This window comes from Grampus griseus, assembly GCF_964374135.1.
Source record: "Grampus griseus genome assembly, chromosome: 5".
Taxonomy (NCBI): Eukaryota; Metazoa; Chordata; class Mammalia; order Artiodactyla; family Delphinidae; genus Grampus; species Grampus griseus.
In genome coordinates this window covers 94,142,484-94,161,560 of record NC_138998.1, presented here as the reverse complement: position 1 = coordinate 94,161,560, position 19,077 = coordinate 94,142,484, and the positions used below count along the sequence as shown (strand labels likewise).

Below are 19,077 nucleotides of genomic sequence, written 5' to 3'. Positions count from 1 at the left end.
TCACAGGGAATGTGGAGGCCACATTTTGCTTCAGGTAAAATATATTCATAGATGATTTAATGGCACAATGATGACAAACAACTTGGTCAAAAGCAAGATTTTGATGTGGAAAACAAGAAAAGAAAGGCCTTGAGTCAAAAGGATACAGGTGCAGAGGGAAGGAGGTCATAGTCTTTCACTCTGCTCCCCTCAACTTTCCCACTGAATACATTCCTGAACTTCAATGCACATGGAAACATATTCATTTATTCAATAAATATTATACACGTACTACGTGCCATGCAATGTTCCAGCAGTAAACAAAGTAAAACAAAGTCCCTGATCTCATGAAACTTCTATTGAAGTGGAATTGATGAAAATGTATTTGCATCAGATTCAATTTTCTTTGGAATGAGGTTTTTCTGCAAAAGTTTCATGTAAGTAATAAAAAATGTAAAAAGGGTTCCTTTATAAATAAAAAGATCATAAAGAACAGTTTGTCTTTACTTAGTCCCTCTTGCTGTTTGATTATTTATCTGTTCAGTAATTTAAACAGTATGCACACTACAGACCTAGTTAAAAGTATGTCAGGATTACTCAAGAGTTTTTTGCCTTAAATCTAACATTAAGGTATAACTGAAACTTTTAAAATCTCATTAATGCCTTCCTTTTCCTCAATCTGTTTTAGGTCCTCAGCTGCTATTTCTGTGAGGGAGAACAATGGTACATTTGTCAGCACTTTGAACCTGCTCCTTTATAACGTAAGTTGATGGGCGAAGGATGTTATCTTCTCTTTCACTGTTCTGAGGAGCCATTTATGAGAATGGCTTTTATATAAAAATCTACCAAAAGCCACATTAACCTTGTTATACTTTGGTAACATTTATTCATCTTTACCACCATTTTCATATATCTTAGTGATAAAAGTATACTAAAAACTCCATTATTTTCTAGAAGTTGGTGTATGATTTAAACTTTATTTTATAAATGTGATTCTGCATAGTTATTCCAAGTGTCTATCTACATTTATACATATATATTTATTTATGTGTGTATGTGTGTGTGTGTAGCCATAGTCAGGGTCAAGATTTTGGAAATAATATATTTGTGATAAAAAGATAGGAAAAGTCCAAATGATACTTGACTTGAAGGCACGATGCTTGGTGATGAATGTGTTAATATTTTCAATGTGGGTTTTGGCTGTTGTCAGTTCTGTCACATCTGAAATAATTTGGGTTGACTGCACAGTATTGTATAAACTTTTGTCATTTAAATATCGACAGTGGCAGCAAAAATGTGAAAAATACATGAATTTCTATTTATAACTCTAACATTAATCTCACAATGGTATTTTCATGTTGATTAAAAATTTTTACTCATACATGTTAAATGCCTGATTTAAATATCAATTTTCAATCTATCAACCAACATTTTTGTAAATTATGAATCTGATTTTTACATTATTATTCATGTCATCATGGCACTGAGTTATAATTCATGCAACTGATTTAAAAGTCATTGCATTATACTTTGAATATAATGTGCTATAAATATTGTAGTAGGACATTTTCCAAAGGCATTTAAAAAAATCATGTTTATAAGTCTGTAGTCTGACACCACAGAGTTCTAAACAACAAATTAAAATGTGTTGGAATGGAGATTGCCTTTCTGTCATTTCTGAACTTTCTTCTGCAAGGAGAAGCTGCCAAGATACTTGGTTTTACGATACTCAGCAAATATGGGCCAGTATTCATTCCAGTATGGCCAGATATTTATTATTGTTGTGAGCAATACTTTTAAATTGGAACCTTTCTGTTAATTTATACATGTAAGGTCCCTCAGGTGGAATTGCGATGAATGGTTTGGATCCAATCTTATTTGTTATAATTGAGTGAAACAAAGATGGGAATTCCTGATCCTAAAAAAGTGAAAAACATACATGACATTTAAGGATACCACTGTTTTCTGTGAAATTAAACTATTCTCTCAGCAGAAAAGCAGAAAATCAAAATTTAGAAGTGTGGATTTGAGGAGAGCTTTGCTATTAAGCTCTTTCCTTTATCATTAGAGATAGTATTGTAGTCCTGTTGCTAACTAGACCTAATCCTTCAAAGAGTTTCTAAAATCTTAATGCCAAATAAAAGTCTGTAATTTGATGATAACCTTAAGATTTTAATTCTATGGTACAAAGGTAATTGATATCAGAATATAAATGAAATACATAGTGCCAAAATCCTGGTTTTTTTTTTTTTTTTTTTTTTTGCGGTACGTGGGCCTCTCACTGTTGTGGCCTCTCCCGTTGCAGAGCACAGGCTCCGGACGCGCAGGCTCAGTGGCCATGGCTCATGGACCCAGCTGCTCCGCGGCATGTGGGATCCTCCCGGACTAGGGCACAAACCCGTGACCCCTGCATCGGCAGGCGGACTCTCAACCACTGTGCCACCAGGGAAGCCCAATCCTTCTCATTTTTAACCAATTTGCAATGAAAGTATTACTAATGGTTGAATTAATACATTAAAATTTAAAAGTTATTTACTAACCAGTTATTTAATAAAATTCAACCACTTCCCTACAAATCAGTGTTTTAAAAATTAACAGACTTAATTTTTTTAGAGCAGTTTTAGATTTACAGAAAAGTTGACCTAAAATGTACAGAGAGAGGTTCCCTGGTGGCACAGTGGTTGAGAGTCTACCTGCCAATGCAGGGAACACGGGTTTGGGCCCTGGTCTGGGAGGATCCCACATGCCGCGGAGCAACTGGGCCCGTGAGCCACAATTACCGAGCCTGCGCGTCTGGAGCTTGTGCTGCGCAACAAGACAGGCCACGACAATGAGAGCCCCGCGCACTGCGATGAAGAGTGGCCCCTGCTTGCCACAACTAGAGAAAACCCTCGCACAGAAATGAAGACCCAACACAGCCAAAAAAAAAAAGTACAGAGAGTTCCTATAGACCTCCAGTGCCTGCATACAACTTCCTCTGTTATCTGCACCTTGTATTATGGGTCATAGGGCATATTTGTTACAATTGATGAAACAATACTGACATATTATTAAGTAAGGTCCATAGTTTACATTTAGGTTAATACTTCACATTATATATTCTATGGGTTTTGACAAATGTATATGACATGCATCCATTATTACTGTATCATACAGGAGAGCTTCACTGCCCCAAACTAGTTTCTTAACATGGCACCATTGTAGTATTTTGCCATCTTACAGGACATTAAAAAGCTAGTAATTTATACTGAAAAAAATTTTGTATACTTTGACGAATTGATCCCAAACCATATTTATTATTTGTTTGGAACACTAACATTTAGCTACCCAAATGTAATTTTATTGCAGCATTTCAAACTAAGTATTATTTTACAACCATTAGGGGCCATATTTTCCTGTTTTACCTGCAAAGTTTGTGATTTCTAACCCTTAGGAATGATGAAAATTATATTACATACCTACTGCTCTTATTCTATAGTTAGTTACTTGGGTAGGAAAAAGTGCAGTTGTTTATTTCTGTGTGTTCTGGGATTCAGTGAATGTACTTAGGAAAATTTTACTTATAATAAATAATGACATTTATTGACTGTGTGATTTTAATATATGGAGTTTACTTCAAGTTGAACTATGACCTTATTTTTACATGGTATAAATAGATCAGTTTTCTCCTCTGTGGAAACTGAAAGTGAAGATGACCTTGTGAATTTGAATTGTACCTAATTAATAATGTCTTCTGAGCAGGTAAAGAAACAGAGTAAATCTAAAACTGGGTTATGGTAATTATGAATTATTTTTAAAGTTGAGGAAAAAATGTAAAATAAATATAATTGATTTTAGGGACAATATTGTACTAACAGGAGTAAAGGCAACTAAACAAAATAAAATCAAAAGATTACCTTTTAGAAGAATAAATTTGATGTCATGATTAAACCACAGCTGAGTCATATCACTTGCAAATGACTTTGTAGTATAATACTTGTAAAAAAAAGTAAGCATTCTTCTGGGCAATATTGATGCAAATACAAGATGAAAGAGCTGTATAGTTAATGAAATGTGGATAACTTGGAGAAGTTGGAAAAGGGAGCCAGAAAGATAATGAAATAAAAATACTACCTATCAGAAATGGTTAGAGGAGCTATTATCATTTATCACAGAAATATAGAAAATAAGTACAGCATATAATCCCTCATTTATCAGGCTTTATTTGAGAATGAAATATTCCACATGAATGCAACTTTTTCAAAAGTGAAGCATCCAAATTATTATTGTTTTAATTTTAAAAATTCAATGAAATAGCATTATCTTCAGAGTTACTGAATTTGGGGGAAACAATTTGCCTCCATGCTAAATGATTTGACAGCTTAGATTTTGAGAAGTTTTTTCTTTATTCCACATTTTTTTTCTGTTTTTCTTTACTATCAAATTAAAGCTGTCACTTCTCAATTTCTAATTTGCTGCTTTCATCTACTGTAGATTGGGAAGTGATATAAATAAACTCTCCAGAATTGGTCTAAACTAAGGGTAAAAGGTAGAAATGAAGTCCTAAGCCACCCTTCTATAAGTCCTTACCATGTAATCTAGTACAGGAATTCCAGGCCAAGCATTTTGGCAACTCAGAGACCATACTGGTCTCTTTTTAGGTTTTTTTATTAACTTTTGGTAATTTCAAATTGCCAGGTAAGTGACTTTGGGTAAACGAGACACATTATTTAAAGTGTAAAGACTTACATCTCCAATGGCAAAGGGCTTAAACTGAAGCAGATATAATTTAAATAAACTGAATATTAGCCACTAATATAATTTAAATAACTGGAATATGAATTTAAGTAAACTGAATATTGATAGCTGAATATTAGACAAACTAAATACTAACCTCTGACTAGTAACCATTGCTTATAATTTAAATACACTGAACATTAATCATCATAAATGGTAAACTATGGACACAAAAAGATTTATGCATGAATTTGTTACTTGGATATGGTTTAAGAACAGTTCTGCCAAAAACTAGAGGATTAACTAGGTCCTTTTTGGAGTTGGTTCTGTAAATTGATGTTGATTTGCCCCCTTTTCTTTTATAGGACATTATTGTCTTAAGTAAATGTGCTGTTGGGAAGGCAATGATGGATTAATTGCTTATTTTTTTCATCATTAGGATTCAACCTACAGTCAGCAGTTAATTATCCCGAGTATAGGATTACCTTTGAAAACCAAAGTATTTGCAGCTGTACAAGCCACTAATCTGGACGGCAGGTATTTTCAAACCCTTATCTTTTGTTGGTTAAAACATTTTGGCTGCCTAAAGCCTCATGAATCATAAAGTTAGCTCATTCACTTTAAAAAAAATATTGCCATTGCCATTCCATTTAGAAATGCTAAACAATGGCTCTTAAAGAAGTAGTTAGGGGGGACTTCCCTGGTGGTGCAGTGGTTGGGAATCCGCCTGCCAGTGCAGGGGACACAGGTTCGAGCCCTAATCCGGGAAGATCCCATGTGCCACGGAGCAACTAAGCCCGTGCGCCACAACTACAGAGCCTGTGCTCTAGAGCCCGTGAGCCACAACTACTGAAGCCCACACGCCTAGAGCCCGTGCTCTGCAACAAGAGAAGCCACCACAGTGAGAAGCCCGCGCACAGCAAGGAAGAGTAGCCCCCGCTCGCCGCAAATAGAGAAAGCCCGTGCACAGCAATGAAGACCCAACGCAGCTAAAATAAATAAATTAATTAAAAGAAAAACAATGTAGTTAGGGGCATAGGCCTGAGGCCACTCCCCTAGGGATTTTAATACGTCTCCTGCCCTAACCAGGTACAGACATTTCACTCTCGCCATCCATGGCTACGCATTTTTGCCAAACATAGCAAGGTTTATGCCATTGCCTCTGACCAGACTCTCTCTCCACCACCACCCTCTTGCCTCACACACACCCTTCCATTTTATTTCTGCCAGCTCAAATCCTACCCAGTGTTCCTGGCCCTGATCTAGTGCCATCTCTGTCTGATATCTATCCTTATCACTCCAAACAAGAGAGCAGTCAGAATGGGGTGAGATTAATCAAGGGAAAAGACACGTATTTAAAGGAAAAGAAGAATAACAGTGGAACCACTGTTCTCCCAGTTTCCAAAATGGGAAACTCGACCCTATATTAAGGTGACATAACCTCACCTTAAATGTCCAAAAAACTTCTCAGGAATCCACCCCATCTTATTCTTCAGTTTTCCTTCCCAAGTACCTCGCCTATTATGTCTATTATTCTTCCACCCATGCAGCCACCCTCTAGTCCAGCTGTCAGCATCTCAAACCACCTCCTGCACTCTCTAGCACATTCACCCCAAAACATCCCAGCCAGACTGGGGATTGTGACCTTCCTTCATCCTGCTGCTCCTCCCTCAAAAATGTCAGCACCTAAGGCTCCTGTCCAGATTTTCCAGTGTCTCCGTGCTGCTCGCATCTCAGCCCTCCCACCTGACGCTCCGCATGAACCCAGGACCTTCCTAGTCCCTTCTGGTCTTTCACACCTTTGTTCACATTACTCTTCCCACCTGAATGCCCACCCACCCACAATCGCCACACCTTCTGAAGCCATAGACCTCAGATTCTCCAAGAGAGGGATGATTTCAAATATTCTGCCTCCTGTCAAACTGTATATCAAATCATGTATTCCAATTTTTTGTTTAGAAGGTAATGCCTATATTTTTTGGTTTGCCTATATGTAAAAATACATATATTTTACATATTTGCCTAAATTAAAAAAAAAAGAAATGCTAATAAGTAGAAATAACATATTACAAGGGTGCTTCCCTGGTGGAGCAGTGGTTAAGAATCCGCCTGCCGGGGCAGGGGTCACGGGTTCGAGCCTTGGTCCAGGAAGATCCCACATGCCGTGAAGCAAATGGGCCCGTGCTCCACAACTACTGATCCTGAGCTGTGGAGCCCGTGTGCCACAACTACTGAAGCCCGTGTACCACAACTACTGAAGCCCGTGCGCCTAGATCCCGTGCTCCTCAGCAAGAGAAGCCACCACAATAAGAAGCCCACACACTGCAACAAAGAGGAGCCCCCAATCCCCGGAACTAAAGAAAGCCCGTGTGCAGCAATGAAGACCCAACGCAGCCAAAAATAAATAAATAAATACATAAATTTATCTAAAAAAACCCCAAATTACAAGGATTAAAGGGTGACACCCACTTTATGTCATTAATTGGAAAATAGCGATTCTTCCCATAAAGAAGGAGGGGTAGTGACTGGACGAGGGCATGGGGAGAGCTTTTGGGATACCAGAATGTTCTATGTTTTTCATCTGAAAGATGATTAATCAGATGCAGTCATTTTGTGAACACTTATGATTCATGTATTTTCTATGTGTGTTACTATTCAATAAAAGTTTATTAAAAAACAAAAGAACTCTCCCCATAAGAATCTGGGCCAAAATTATATAAAACAATCTTCAGAAACATCTCTGCAAAATAACAAAATCAATCAAGTTTCATTTGACACTTAGAGGATTCAGAATGATCAAAATTGAAAGGAAATTCAAAAGTAAAGATGCATTTCTGCCCTAATAAAAAAATTGTAGCATGTAAATAGTTTATTTTGGGTTTCTCATATATTATTATTTAAACATTGCATCCTGAAGAGATTAGTACACTCTAGAAATCTGGTTCTACTTTACCTTCTCCCTTTTTGTCTTCTTGGCATTTTTATTCTTGGTTGTATGTGATTCTTGATGTGTGACAGCAATTTGTTGCAGACTTTTAAATACTTTGAGTTTAGGAGAAAATTTTAACAAACAAGAAGTCTCTGCAAATAATATAAAACTATGTTCCCTGGGATAAGATGTTTGTCAATATCTACTTCTCTTGGATTAGTAACTAATATCCAAAAGGAGATTCTGACTCTAGATTATTCTTACCTCTTCCTGCAGATGGAATGTCTTAATGGATTATTGCTACACGACCCCATCAGGGAACCCAAATGATGATATTCGATATGATCTCTTCCTTAGGTAAGTGTCTAAGTCTTGTATTGATAGCAATAACCCTACTATAGATAATTAAAAGAGAAAAGCTAAGTCAGATAAACAAATTATAGGGTACTTTTATAGCTTTTAAATTTAAAATTTTACATTTTGAACTTTTAGTCCTTATATAGTTGGAACTATAAAAGTGGAGAACAATTTTCAACATGAAATGCTGATAAGGCTGTTGTTGAATGACAGTTACAAGTAAGTTTACTCCATCAAAGATGTTTTATTAATGTTTAGGTCATGTGGGAATATTTCACTGTCTTAGGAAAAGCATGGCTAGGGTACTATTGACAACATGAGAAAGGCGGTGAGAGGGTACTATTTTTCCAAAACTAGACTGTCTCATGGTATGTCAAAAGGAGAATAAAATTAAAGTAATGGGCTAGATAATTTAGACCCCAAACTGCTTTTCTTAATTTATCAGTATTTAATATGAAAGTGTAATACAGCCTACCACTCCTTTTTTATCAGAGCCAATAACTTCAACTTCATTCCCCAATAGACAGTGATAGAGTGAATGTAATCTACATTTGGGGAAAGGGAACATTGATCATAAAAACATTCAATCATCTCAGTTCCTTTTCAGCATTTTTATCTGACAGGGGAACAGACTTGAAAGCCAAGCAATGGCTTCTCATCATGCTTATAAAATGCAGTTGGCTCTGATCACTGCCACTTATTGACACATGATGGGAGTAATATGATGGGAAACCAGAAGAATAAGTTTTACTGGCTAATCAACGTTAAGATGATACTCAGAGGGTATGATCAAACTGACACTCATATTCTATTGCTGGAAGTGTTAATTTGGTTAACATTTTTGGGAAAAAATATCAGTATGTATCAAAAAACAAAAGATTTCATATCCTTTGATTCTACTTTTGTGAAATGGGAAGCATATTCTAAAATATTTATGACTTTCTTGTCTATCAGTGCTATTTAAAATAGTAAAACATGAGAATCGACTGCATGTTCAGCAGTAGGGGAATGGGTAGGTGAATTATGGAGAACCAGTAAGTTGAAAGCTCACACAGACATAATAATCATATAAAATTATTTATAAAATTGAAAAAAATAGTTGGTTCTATTTTATCTCTTCCCCTTCTGTCTTCTTGATATTTCTATCTTTAGAAATATGTGGTTCTTTAAAATTTAAATGTATTAAAATATGAAATGAAAGAATTAGCATACACGATTGTACAGTTGACTTCATTTATGTAATACATGATAGAAAAGACTATAAGGAAATACATCAAAAGGTTCACCTTTGTTATTTATGCACAGTGAGATTGTGGATCATTTTGTTTTGACATTTTTCTTATTTTCCAAAATTTCTATAATGATTACGTATTGATAATCTAGAATAAGATCATCAGACTTCTGGTATGACTATGGCTTCAGCTTAATTCTTTCAGTTTTCTTCTTGGAAACTATAGAGACTGAAATGGATAACTAAAAAAAGTCCCCTAAGTGCCATTTTCAGTGAGATAAGGAGGAAAAGAAAACCTAGAAATTCCAAAATATGTGTTAGTGTTGATAAAAGCAGTTAAGATCAAGACAAAACAGAGCAGGAAAAGGCTGGCAGGAAGCAGAGTGGGAAGAAGTGGCAGGAGAAGCAAGGAAGAAAAGTGATTGCTGAGGGGTCCCACTGCCATAGATCCCAGAAAAGTCAGGAGAAATGCATACCCACAAGAACAGAGAATCACAAGCTAACTGAATCAAGAAAAAAGGGATAAACAAAAAATCCATAAAATGCCAAAGAAAGGGGGAAATCAACATCGAAATGAGGAGGGTATGGCTCTACCAGATATTACAGTTAATAGAAGCTCTAAAGTTATTAAAGGGGTATGATATTATGTGAGGCTAGACACATAGACAAAAATTTAGAATAGTAAGTTGAAAAATAGATCCAAAACATGGGAATTTACTATATGACAGAGCTTGGTAACATGCAAATCAGTGGGATTGACAGAGATTTTTAAAAATAGTGCTGGATAGTAGATAATCTTAAGGAAAAAAATAGCATAGGATCTGTACTTCGCTCACCATGATAAACTTTAAATAGATTAATTTAAATGTAAAAACTACAGCTTTAAAAGTGATGGAAGAAAGCATGCAGAATATCTTTAGAAATTTGGAGTAAGGAAAATCCTGTTTAGCCCACATACTAGAAGCCATAAAATAAAATATTTTAAATTATGTAAAAATAAAATTTCTGTGTGCAAACACACACACATACACACACCCACACCCACCCACCCACCCACCCACCCACACACACACACACACACACACACACACACACACACACACACACTGGGAGGAATGTACAAAGCCAAACAACAAAGTTAAGACAATTTACAACTTATGTAACAAAGAAGGAACCACTCTTCCTAAAAACCAAGAATTTATAGGAATCTTAAGGAAAAGGCCAACAGTACAATAAAAATTTGAGCAAAGAACATAAACAATTTTCAGATAAAGAAACACAAATGGCTCTAATATATATGAAAAATGCACACATCCATTCACACTAAGAAAAAAGGTGAATTGATATTATATGGTGATAGTTTATTGTTCCTACCAAACAGGGAATAATCCAGAATTTCATACATATAGTTTGTTGATGTAGCTCTGAGGGAAATAAGTATTTTTTATACATTACTGGGGCAGTACAAAATGCAATAATATTTATAGAGGGCGATGTGGCAAAATCTGCTGAATGATCCTACAGATATATAGATAACCCAGCACATGTTCAAAATGATGTGTTAAGACTATTCATTATTACTTTGTAAAAATGCAAAAGATTCAAAAATAATGCAAGAGTACGTAAATAGGACACAGGTTAAATAAACTCTGACATGTGCATGATGAAATAGTGTACAACTGTGGAAAAAGATGAAGGAGGCTCTCTAAATATTGATATGGAAAGATCTCTAAGATTCATTGTTAAATTTAAAAAAGGCAAGGTACAAAATAATATAGAGAGTGTGCTATCATTTGTTTAAGAAGGGGGGAACATTGAGAATATATTGCTTCTGCTTCTATTTGCATATGCCCTGTGAGGCTGCAGTAACATGTGAGGTCACCACGGGCAGATTTGTGTGTGGACATGGGAGAGCATGGACAAGGGCAGAGATGTGGGGAGAGACTTTTTACTATATATATTTTATAGTGTTTGGATTTTTGAACCATATGAAAGTATAATTCCTCTAAAATTTGATAATAATATTATAATCAGAAACTGGGCTGCTTAAATATTGTGATCTAGGTCACTTACATATCTGTTGAGTTAGTTTATTCTCCTATTAAGTATCGATAACATGGCATAATTTTGTTAGCTCTTAATGTAATAGGGTACTCTTAATACTGCAGAAATTAATTTACAAGTCACGGTAGGTTGGTACTTTCCAATAATATCGTTTTCACATTCTCTAACGTGTAGCTGTGACAAAGATCCTCAAACCACCGTCATTGAAAACGGCAGGAGCCAGCAGGGCCGCTTTTCCTTTGAAGTGTTCCGATTCGTGAAACACAAGAATCAGAAAATGTCCACTGTCTTCCTGCACTGTGTTACCAAGCTCTGCAGAGCTGATGACTGCCCCTTCCTTATGCCAGTATGTTTTTAGCAACTTTATTCTGAACTGTTGAATTGATCTAAGCTGAAGTTATCAAGTGTTAGGAACTAATTTCTACATAGAAAGTAGATATGCATCAGGTCAAATAGTTTGAAGTATAATTTTTTCATTCATCCAGGAAAGATCTATTGAATGCTGCCTTGTGCCAAGCATTATGCTGGTAATACAGAGATGCATGAATGAGTTCTGAATTCAGTTAGCTTATCCTTTAGGATCATGAGATAATCATGGCATAAAATATGACAAAATGTTATGGTGCAAAGGTAGGCATATATATGGGCTGTAGTAAAAGGCATTATTCATCATTGTGAGAGAGATGAAACAGGAGAGGCTGGGAGGCTCAGTGGAAGAGATATGACTTTGAAGACAGATGAACCCCAAAGAGGCAAAATCAAGAGTGTAAGAGACATTCCATGCCAAAGGATGGTCAAAGTCACAGACACATGAAACAGAGTAACTAGGGAACTTCCAGTCCTTCAGTAGGGCTATGGAGTAGAATAGAATATCTAGACAGTAGGCCCCCTAGTGTTACAGCAATATTAACCTGAGAAAAATGCAGTCATGTTTTTTGATTTGAGATAGCTTTAATGTGTTTATATGTCTGCTCTAATTCATGCATTTCTTCACAATCATTAGTTGCTTTAGTCCTAAGTAGCTGTATCAGTTGGGGTTAAATGGAGATTCCACATTTCCTTGGCTCTGTGCTGACCAGCATTTCAGGGAAAGATTTATTAAAGCCTTGAGAGAAATAAAAGTAGAAAAGTTTGATAAACACAGCTCTTTTTCAGGGGAGCCATTGAGCTATGTAAATTAATGAGGCAATGCACGATTACAATGGGAGGAAATAAGAAATGCAGCCCAGGCCAGGATAAGAAATACTGTAGCAGTTATATGCAAAGTAATTAAATAAATGCACAGAAGTAAATGAATAAAATTAAACATGTGGTATCTCTTCTAAGAGAATCTGCTTTCCAAATGGCCATAAAGAAACAATTTTGTGCTGGTGTGGAATTTCATTTGTTTTCTTAACTCCTTAGGTTTGCGACCACAGAGAAAGGCGAGATGCGGGGAGGAGGACCACCTGGAGCCCCCAGAGCACTTCTGGAAATGCTGTCCTTTCTGCAGGGCCCATCATTACTCGGAGTGGTAAGAGTGCTCCTCCTTTTGTGTGTAGTAATAGACGGTTCCAAAATGGCTTGTTCCTTGGCTTCTAAGGAGAACTCAAAGTGATTCTTAAAGAGCACTAATTAACTGTGAGACAAGATAAACTGCTAGACAACTTTAATTTCATGGTAGTTTCCTGTTTATTCAACTTACTAAGGGAAATATTCTTTACCACATTTCCCTTCACACACACACACACACACACACACACACACACACACACACACACAAGTATATGGTGCTGGACATGTTTCATTTGCCCATCCGGATCCACCCTGCCCTTCCCAGCCTCTCTCTGACCTTGAATACTGGTCTCTGTGAACTGCATCCCCTAGCTGCCTTGCCAAGTAGTTTCTGGTTGGACTTGGCCAATAGGTGGCACTGTCAGAGGTTGGGTGTGAAGTCCACACAGCTCCCACCAGACAACTCTCTCCATTCAACTACTCTCAAGAGTTCTGGAAACTCTCCCTTTAACCTATAGCCTAGGTAACTTGACTTTCTCTTGTCAATTCCCTCCATCTTTATAAATAGTCCTATTAGATCTCCTTAAATTGCTAGTTTGAATACCATTTGCTCCCTCCCAGGATCCTGAATTGTAGTAGTATGTAAATACACCCACCAGTGCACTCATTTGTGCTCATGACTCTAATGGACACAATTGTTTATACAATACATTTTCATGTATACAAATATTTGTACATGCATGTCCGTACACATACATATACACATACACACACACTCTCCAAAGGGATACTGCTTTACAAGCGTGAACCTGGAGATATCCAGAATCAGTTGGATAAAACAGACATGCATTGTAAACAACACACACTGAAGTCTGAAAAACTGGTTCTAGTTCCAGCTTTTGTCCTAATAAACTGTGGAACTTGGGATTTTCCTCCACTTCTCTGGGCAAACATTTCTTTCTTTATTTTTAAAATAAAGGGTTTGAAAAAGTAGCCTTTCAGATTCTTTCTAACTCTACGGTTCTAAATTTGTCTAAAAAGGGAAAGCAGAATTCTGATTTGGACTATATGCTAATAATTTTTCTCTATTTTATAATAGCCGTAGGCTATTATTATGTTTCAATTAGATTATCTTTACCTTTTCTCCCACACCTCCTGTCCCACAATGACAAGAAAGTTTTGTCTGAAAGAGGTGATTAAGCAAAAGTCATTTTGACCTAAAAAATACAGACAATTGCTTTAATTATTCACTCCTTTGTGTTTGTGTACACATATTAGAACTTTTTAAAAAAGCCTAAGAGGCCCTTTAAATAATACAGAAATTTATTAAATATAAAATTTCAAACTTAGTCTGTACTCCCTGAGGGTTTGGTATGTTTTGAATGGTTTGAAAATGACTACTTTGTGGTTTGTCAGAGGCCCAATCCTTATCTCTATCTAGCTGTTGGAAATAGCTCATAGAATTACACTGCATGGAAACTCAGCTCTTGCTGCCAATAATTAGGAATGCTTTGGGGTAGGCACAATAAAAAATATTCTTATTTCTATGGAGCGTATCTGGAGTCAGTTTGCCATAAGAAAAGAACCTTGAAAGTGACATTTCTCTGTCCACGTTGAGTAGATGACTTTTCCTCCTTTTTAACTTCTTTGCTTCCTTCTTACCTGGATGAAATCAAATTTAAATATTACAAATTTTAAATAATTTACTAGTGTAATATAATTTTAAAACAGATCAAAATTATTAAGATCTCCAAATCCCAGTAAAGATTACCAAGGAGCAGTTTCTAATCCTACTGTAGCTTACCAGCTATCCAGGTTTATAGGTTTCTTTCACATCACATCTAGTCATCCGAAATATATATGTTAAAACCTCAAAGAGCTAATGCCTTTGATAACAATACCTCTGATGTCATGCCTGGATTTCTTCCTTTCCAATTTCGACTTGTTGTCCACCTCAAAGATGACATTTATTTCCCAATGCACTAAGGTTCTCTCCTAGTCACCTTGGTCTCTCCACCAGTAAAGCCCCCAAAGGATAATGGTTAACCTTCCTTCATTTCTCTCACTCTCTGTGGATTTTTGTTTTGTAACTTTGATAAATAGCAGTAGAATGGTCCCTATTTTTGGATATCATGGTGGCCTCACTGCCTAGAGGACCATGTATTACAATGATTTCATAATACTACTATAATATCCTTAAAAATTTTAAATTTTAAATTCCATACAAATACAACTCAGAAATCAAGATATAGTCATTCACAGGCAAATTCTATGTAAATTTAATGTCCAGCTTAATGACCAGGGCTACCTTCTTCTCTTAGTTTTACTTTATTTTTTACCTTAATTCAGCTAGAATTTATCTCTGCAGATCCTATGGCTGATTTTCACAGACAAGTCCAGTTTCAGGGTTGATTTGCTCTCTTCAAAGCTCTCTGATACTTGGAATTTTTGCTCTGTTTACTCACTGAACCACGCCTTCCCCTAGACATCTGGCTTGGATCAAGTTTAATAAGTTGTTAAACCTCAGAACTTCGGTCTTGTTTTGTTTTACTTTAATGAAGTCAAACCCGTTGTGGTTATTTTTACCCAACATTGTTAATCCTTTTTTTAGTTGACTTAGGAAAATATTCATATCCTCAGAATTCAAAATCCTCAAAATTCATGAAATGTTCTTATTTTAAGCTATGAAATGCTAAAACTATTCGGTAGGGAAATGCTTATCATGGGGTACAATCCTGGAAATTTAAAGGTATAATCACTAGAAAATAGTAGTACCTAATTTTTTTTTTTTTTTTACAAAAATTCATATGGAGAAGTTCAAGCCAAACTCTTGTCCAACTAGTGTCATTGGGTTTCATTGAATAATTCATTCTAGCATATTTATTTAGCCCCTACAGGGACAGCCACTCTGCTAGGAACTGGGAATAAAATAGAGAACAGGCCACAGTCTTTGCCCTTGGGGAATCTTAGAATTCAACTGTAGAGATAGACTATTAAAGAACATGACCCAGTGGAGAGTAAAAAGTTTTGAGATTCTCAACCTGAAATATGTGGTTCATTTTACCACATAGGTAAATTGAAGACTTAAAAAAATAGTTTGTGCTTAGAAAGCAAAAATATTCATTCTGCATATATCTTTGCACTTATGTTCACCTTTTCCATTTATTTCAGCTACTTATCTGAGAGAAAAGCAGAGAATGACAATTTATCTTCCACTTCTGGCTTTTAAACAGCTGTGGTATTGCTACTGTCACTTTCCTCCTGTGGGTCCTCAGCTAGCTATATGTTTTTTGAAGAGCTCACCAAGTTTAGAATTCCAATCTGTTCGAATTCCATAAGGTTTCTTTTAGTGTACATGTGTATAAGACCAAGTCGGTGTGAGAGAAAAACAGAAGTGTGTGGTGACGAAAAGCTCCTGAAAAATCACTACCTCCTTTTCTAGACAGTTCTTTGATTTTCTTTTAATTGCAATGATCCTAACTGCAGGATACCAGAAACAGAAGATAACAGATAAATTTATTCTGTTTATTCAGTATCGAGTACAATTCCAAACAATATTCAAATATTACACACTCTGATTTCAGCCATCTACCAAAGGTAGGATGCTTTCAGTTTTTCAGAGTCCTGGAGCCTGCAGCTGATGTGGCTCATTTGGCATCTTTGTCCCCACACAGAGATTTTGTCCACAGCCAAGTCCTTGTAGATGACAGCTGGGATGTTGTTCTTACAATAGTGCTTTGGTAATGTAAGAGAGGAGTGGATATTCTGACTTCTTTTGTTAACCTGAAATTGCAGAAAATAGTGGGGGCGTACAATCATAGAACTTTTGCTTAATTGGGATACATAGGAGGAAACTTTCTATTCTTTAATAGAAACCTTTTTTTTAAGAGCAAATAAATGTAATTCCTAAGCAAAGAATAACTTTTAAAAAGGAATTTTATAGCATTATATATTCTCTTCCATGTTCCAGTGAGGCAGCTTGTTTTGGGAAAGGGGCACACAGATCTTTTGGTTGAATTAGTCACAGTGCATACATCCCGTCTATTTCCATGAGAAGCTATTGTCCTTGTAGGATCATATTGGTTGGAGGTTAGGATTTTCCTAAGGATGTCTTATAATGAAAATTTGTATTTTTTTTTTCTTTTTGTCCTATATCAATGCACTGCACCATTCTAAAGAATCCTATGAATGAGTGCTCTATTTATTTTGGACATTATACTTCAGGATCAAACAGCAGAACCATCATTTCTGCCAAGACCCATATGTCTGAAAAGAAATGGCATCAGATGTTTTATAAATATCTCACCAGGTTCTCCCATCAATTATTTCAAATACTAATCCTGGAGTTTTATAGTTTGAGATATTTATCTCTTTTACTAAAAATATTTCCACACTTGCTAGTTTATATTATTTTAGAAAAGGGACTCTGAAACTGAGCTTTTATTTAAGCCTGTGTTTACTTTATCATGGAGGCTGTGACAGATGGAAGTTTCTTCATCTGTAAAATGGGAGTAGCAATAATATCTAAACCATATGGCAATTATGAGAATTAAATGTGATAACATATGAGACAGCACTTTGTAAACTGTATGAAATTACTCACATATTAATTGTAATAGTATTTATACTCCAGAATCAAACAGCCAACTGCACACATTTTATGGTTCAAATAACAAACACTCACAGGAACATATACACCCATGTATTTAAACACAAATATCCACTCATTGTGTATGCTCAAGGGTTAATTGCTATGTGATTACAAAATGGGTAACAAAAACTGGGAAACCAAGTGAATGTGTTCATTGCATCTATTATGTTTGTCAGGGAAAAGTGAAAAATCAATGGCTTCAGTCTTTTACTTAACAGATGCAAATAAAACTGCAACTCAAGTTCAGGAGTGATTTTTCTTTTCATTTAGTTATTAAGTACGAATTTATTTTCTTGGAACTTGATGTTTTTTGCAGATTATAATGGGCAAATTGGCATCACTTAAAATAGAGTGGCACTAAATAATGAATGTTTCTCTATAACAGAATAATAAGTGGCAGGTTATAGGGCTCTAAAAAATGTAATAGCTGTTAACAATTACTGCCCCCACTAACCTGACTGGAGAGATAATGATGAAGCAAAGTCAGCAGGAAAGAATACAGCACAGTATGTTTTACGACTTTATTTGTATGCCCAGGGCAGTAGCAGGGTGTGGGCTTGGAGGAATAGATAGATGATGAAATCTTGGACACTGGAACAGGAAATGAGAAAGCAGACGGTTTAGCGGGACTTTCGTTATTGCCTTTCCGAGGGAGCTTGTGGGTGAAGGTGAGGGGATATATAGGTAAAAAGTAATTATAGAATTATAACAGACATAGATAAATATTTGGAGGCACAATATTGCTTTTCTTTTTCTTTTCTTCCCCCCAGATGAGACTCCAACCAACAATTCACAGCTTGGTAAGATAATTAACATATATTGAAAATTAAAGTATAATTTTTTTAAATGTTAAGTATTTTTTGGTGATCAGTTACAAAACTGTAATCAGCTAAAAATAATGAGCTCTGGTTTAACAAGCTTGTTATATTTTAAATAACAGTTCACTGAGGATTTCTGAACTCATATGCAACCTGTTGGTCAATTTTTAGAGCATTTTATAGATGACTTTTTTTGGCTGCCTGGGGGATACCAGGCCTCTAAACCATACAATCCTTTGGGTATTGAATTGAATTATAGTCAACTAAATTGTAGCATAATTGTCTCATGCCATTATTCTATAAGATACTGATGACAGATGCTTTGCAGGTTTAAATTGGGATAAGGTGAGTTAAATCTGATACTGGACCTTCCCATTGTGTTTATTACTTGCAGGTTCTCCAAACGAACCTCATTTCCAGCTGAACGCCATCACCAGTGCACTGATATCAGGAATGGTCATTCTGGGAGTCATGAGCTTTTCCCTCCTCCTGTGCTTACTGGCCCTTCTACACAGGAAGGCACCCACCAGTTTGGTATTGAACGGCATACGAAACCCAGTCTTTGACTGACTGTCACAGTCCCCTGCTCTCGGGAGAAGGCTTCACTGGCTCTACAGTGACTGCAGTCAGTGTTCTATCTGAATTGAATGCCAGCCAGCATTTGATATTTGTAGGTTTGATAGACTTCAGTGTAGCTTGTTAGCATGACAATAGTGAGAGAATTTTGATAATATTGCTCTTGTCACTTACGTTTGTGGTCAGGCCTGTTTGTATGGCACCCGTGGGTATACTGAAAATAAGCAAACAACATTCAGGACTTAGATCTTACAGGATCCGT

General features: G+C 36.1%; 1 protein-coding gene across 1 annotated transcript in view; it reads left to right on the top strand.

The window, feature by feature from the left end:
• Positions 1-18,809, top strand: part of ZPLD1 (zona pellucida like domain containing 1) — a gene marked incomplete at its 3' end in the record, with an annotated part of 86,107 nt that extends 67,298 nt beyond the window's left edge. Inside the window, exons 5-11 of the mRNA XM_082654711.1 lie at positions 668-740; positions 5,135-5,232; positions 7,901-7,981; positions 11,451-11,622; positions 12,681-12,789; positions 18,192-18,221; positions 18,634-18,809. Of these exons, the coding sequence (XP_082510837.1) occupies positions 668-740; positions 5,135-5,232; positions 7,901-7,981; positions 11,451-11,622; positions 12,681-12,789; positions 18,192-18,221; positions 18,634-18,809 (739 nt within the window). The remainder of the gene's footprint in view (positions 1-667; positions 741-5,134; positions 5,233-7,900; positions 7,982-11,450; positions 11,623-12,680; positions 12,790-18,191; positions 18,222-18,633) is intronic.
• Between the last annotated feature and the right edge of the window lie 268 nt (positions 18,810-19,077).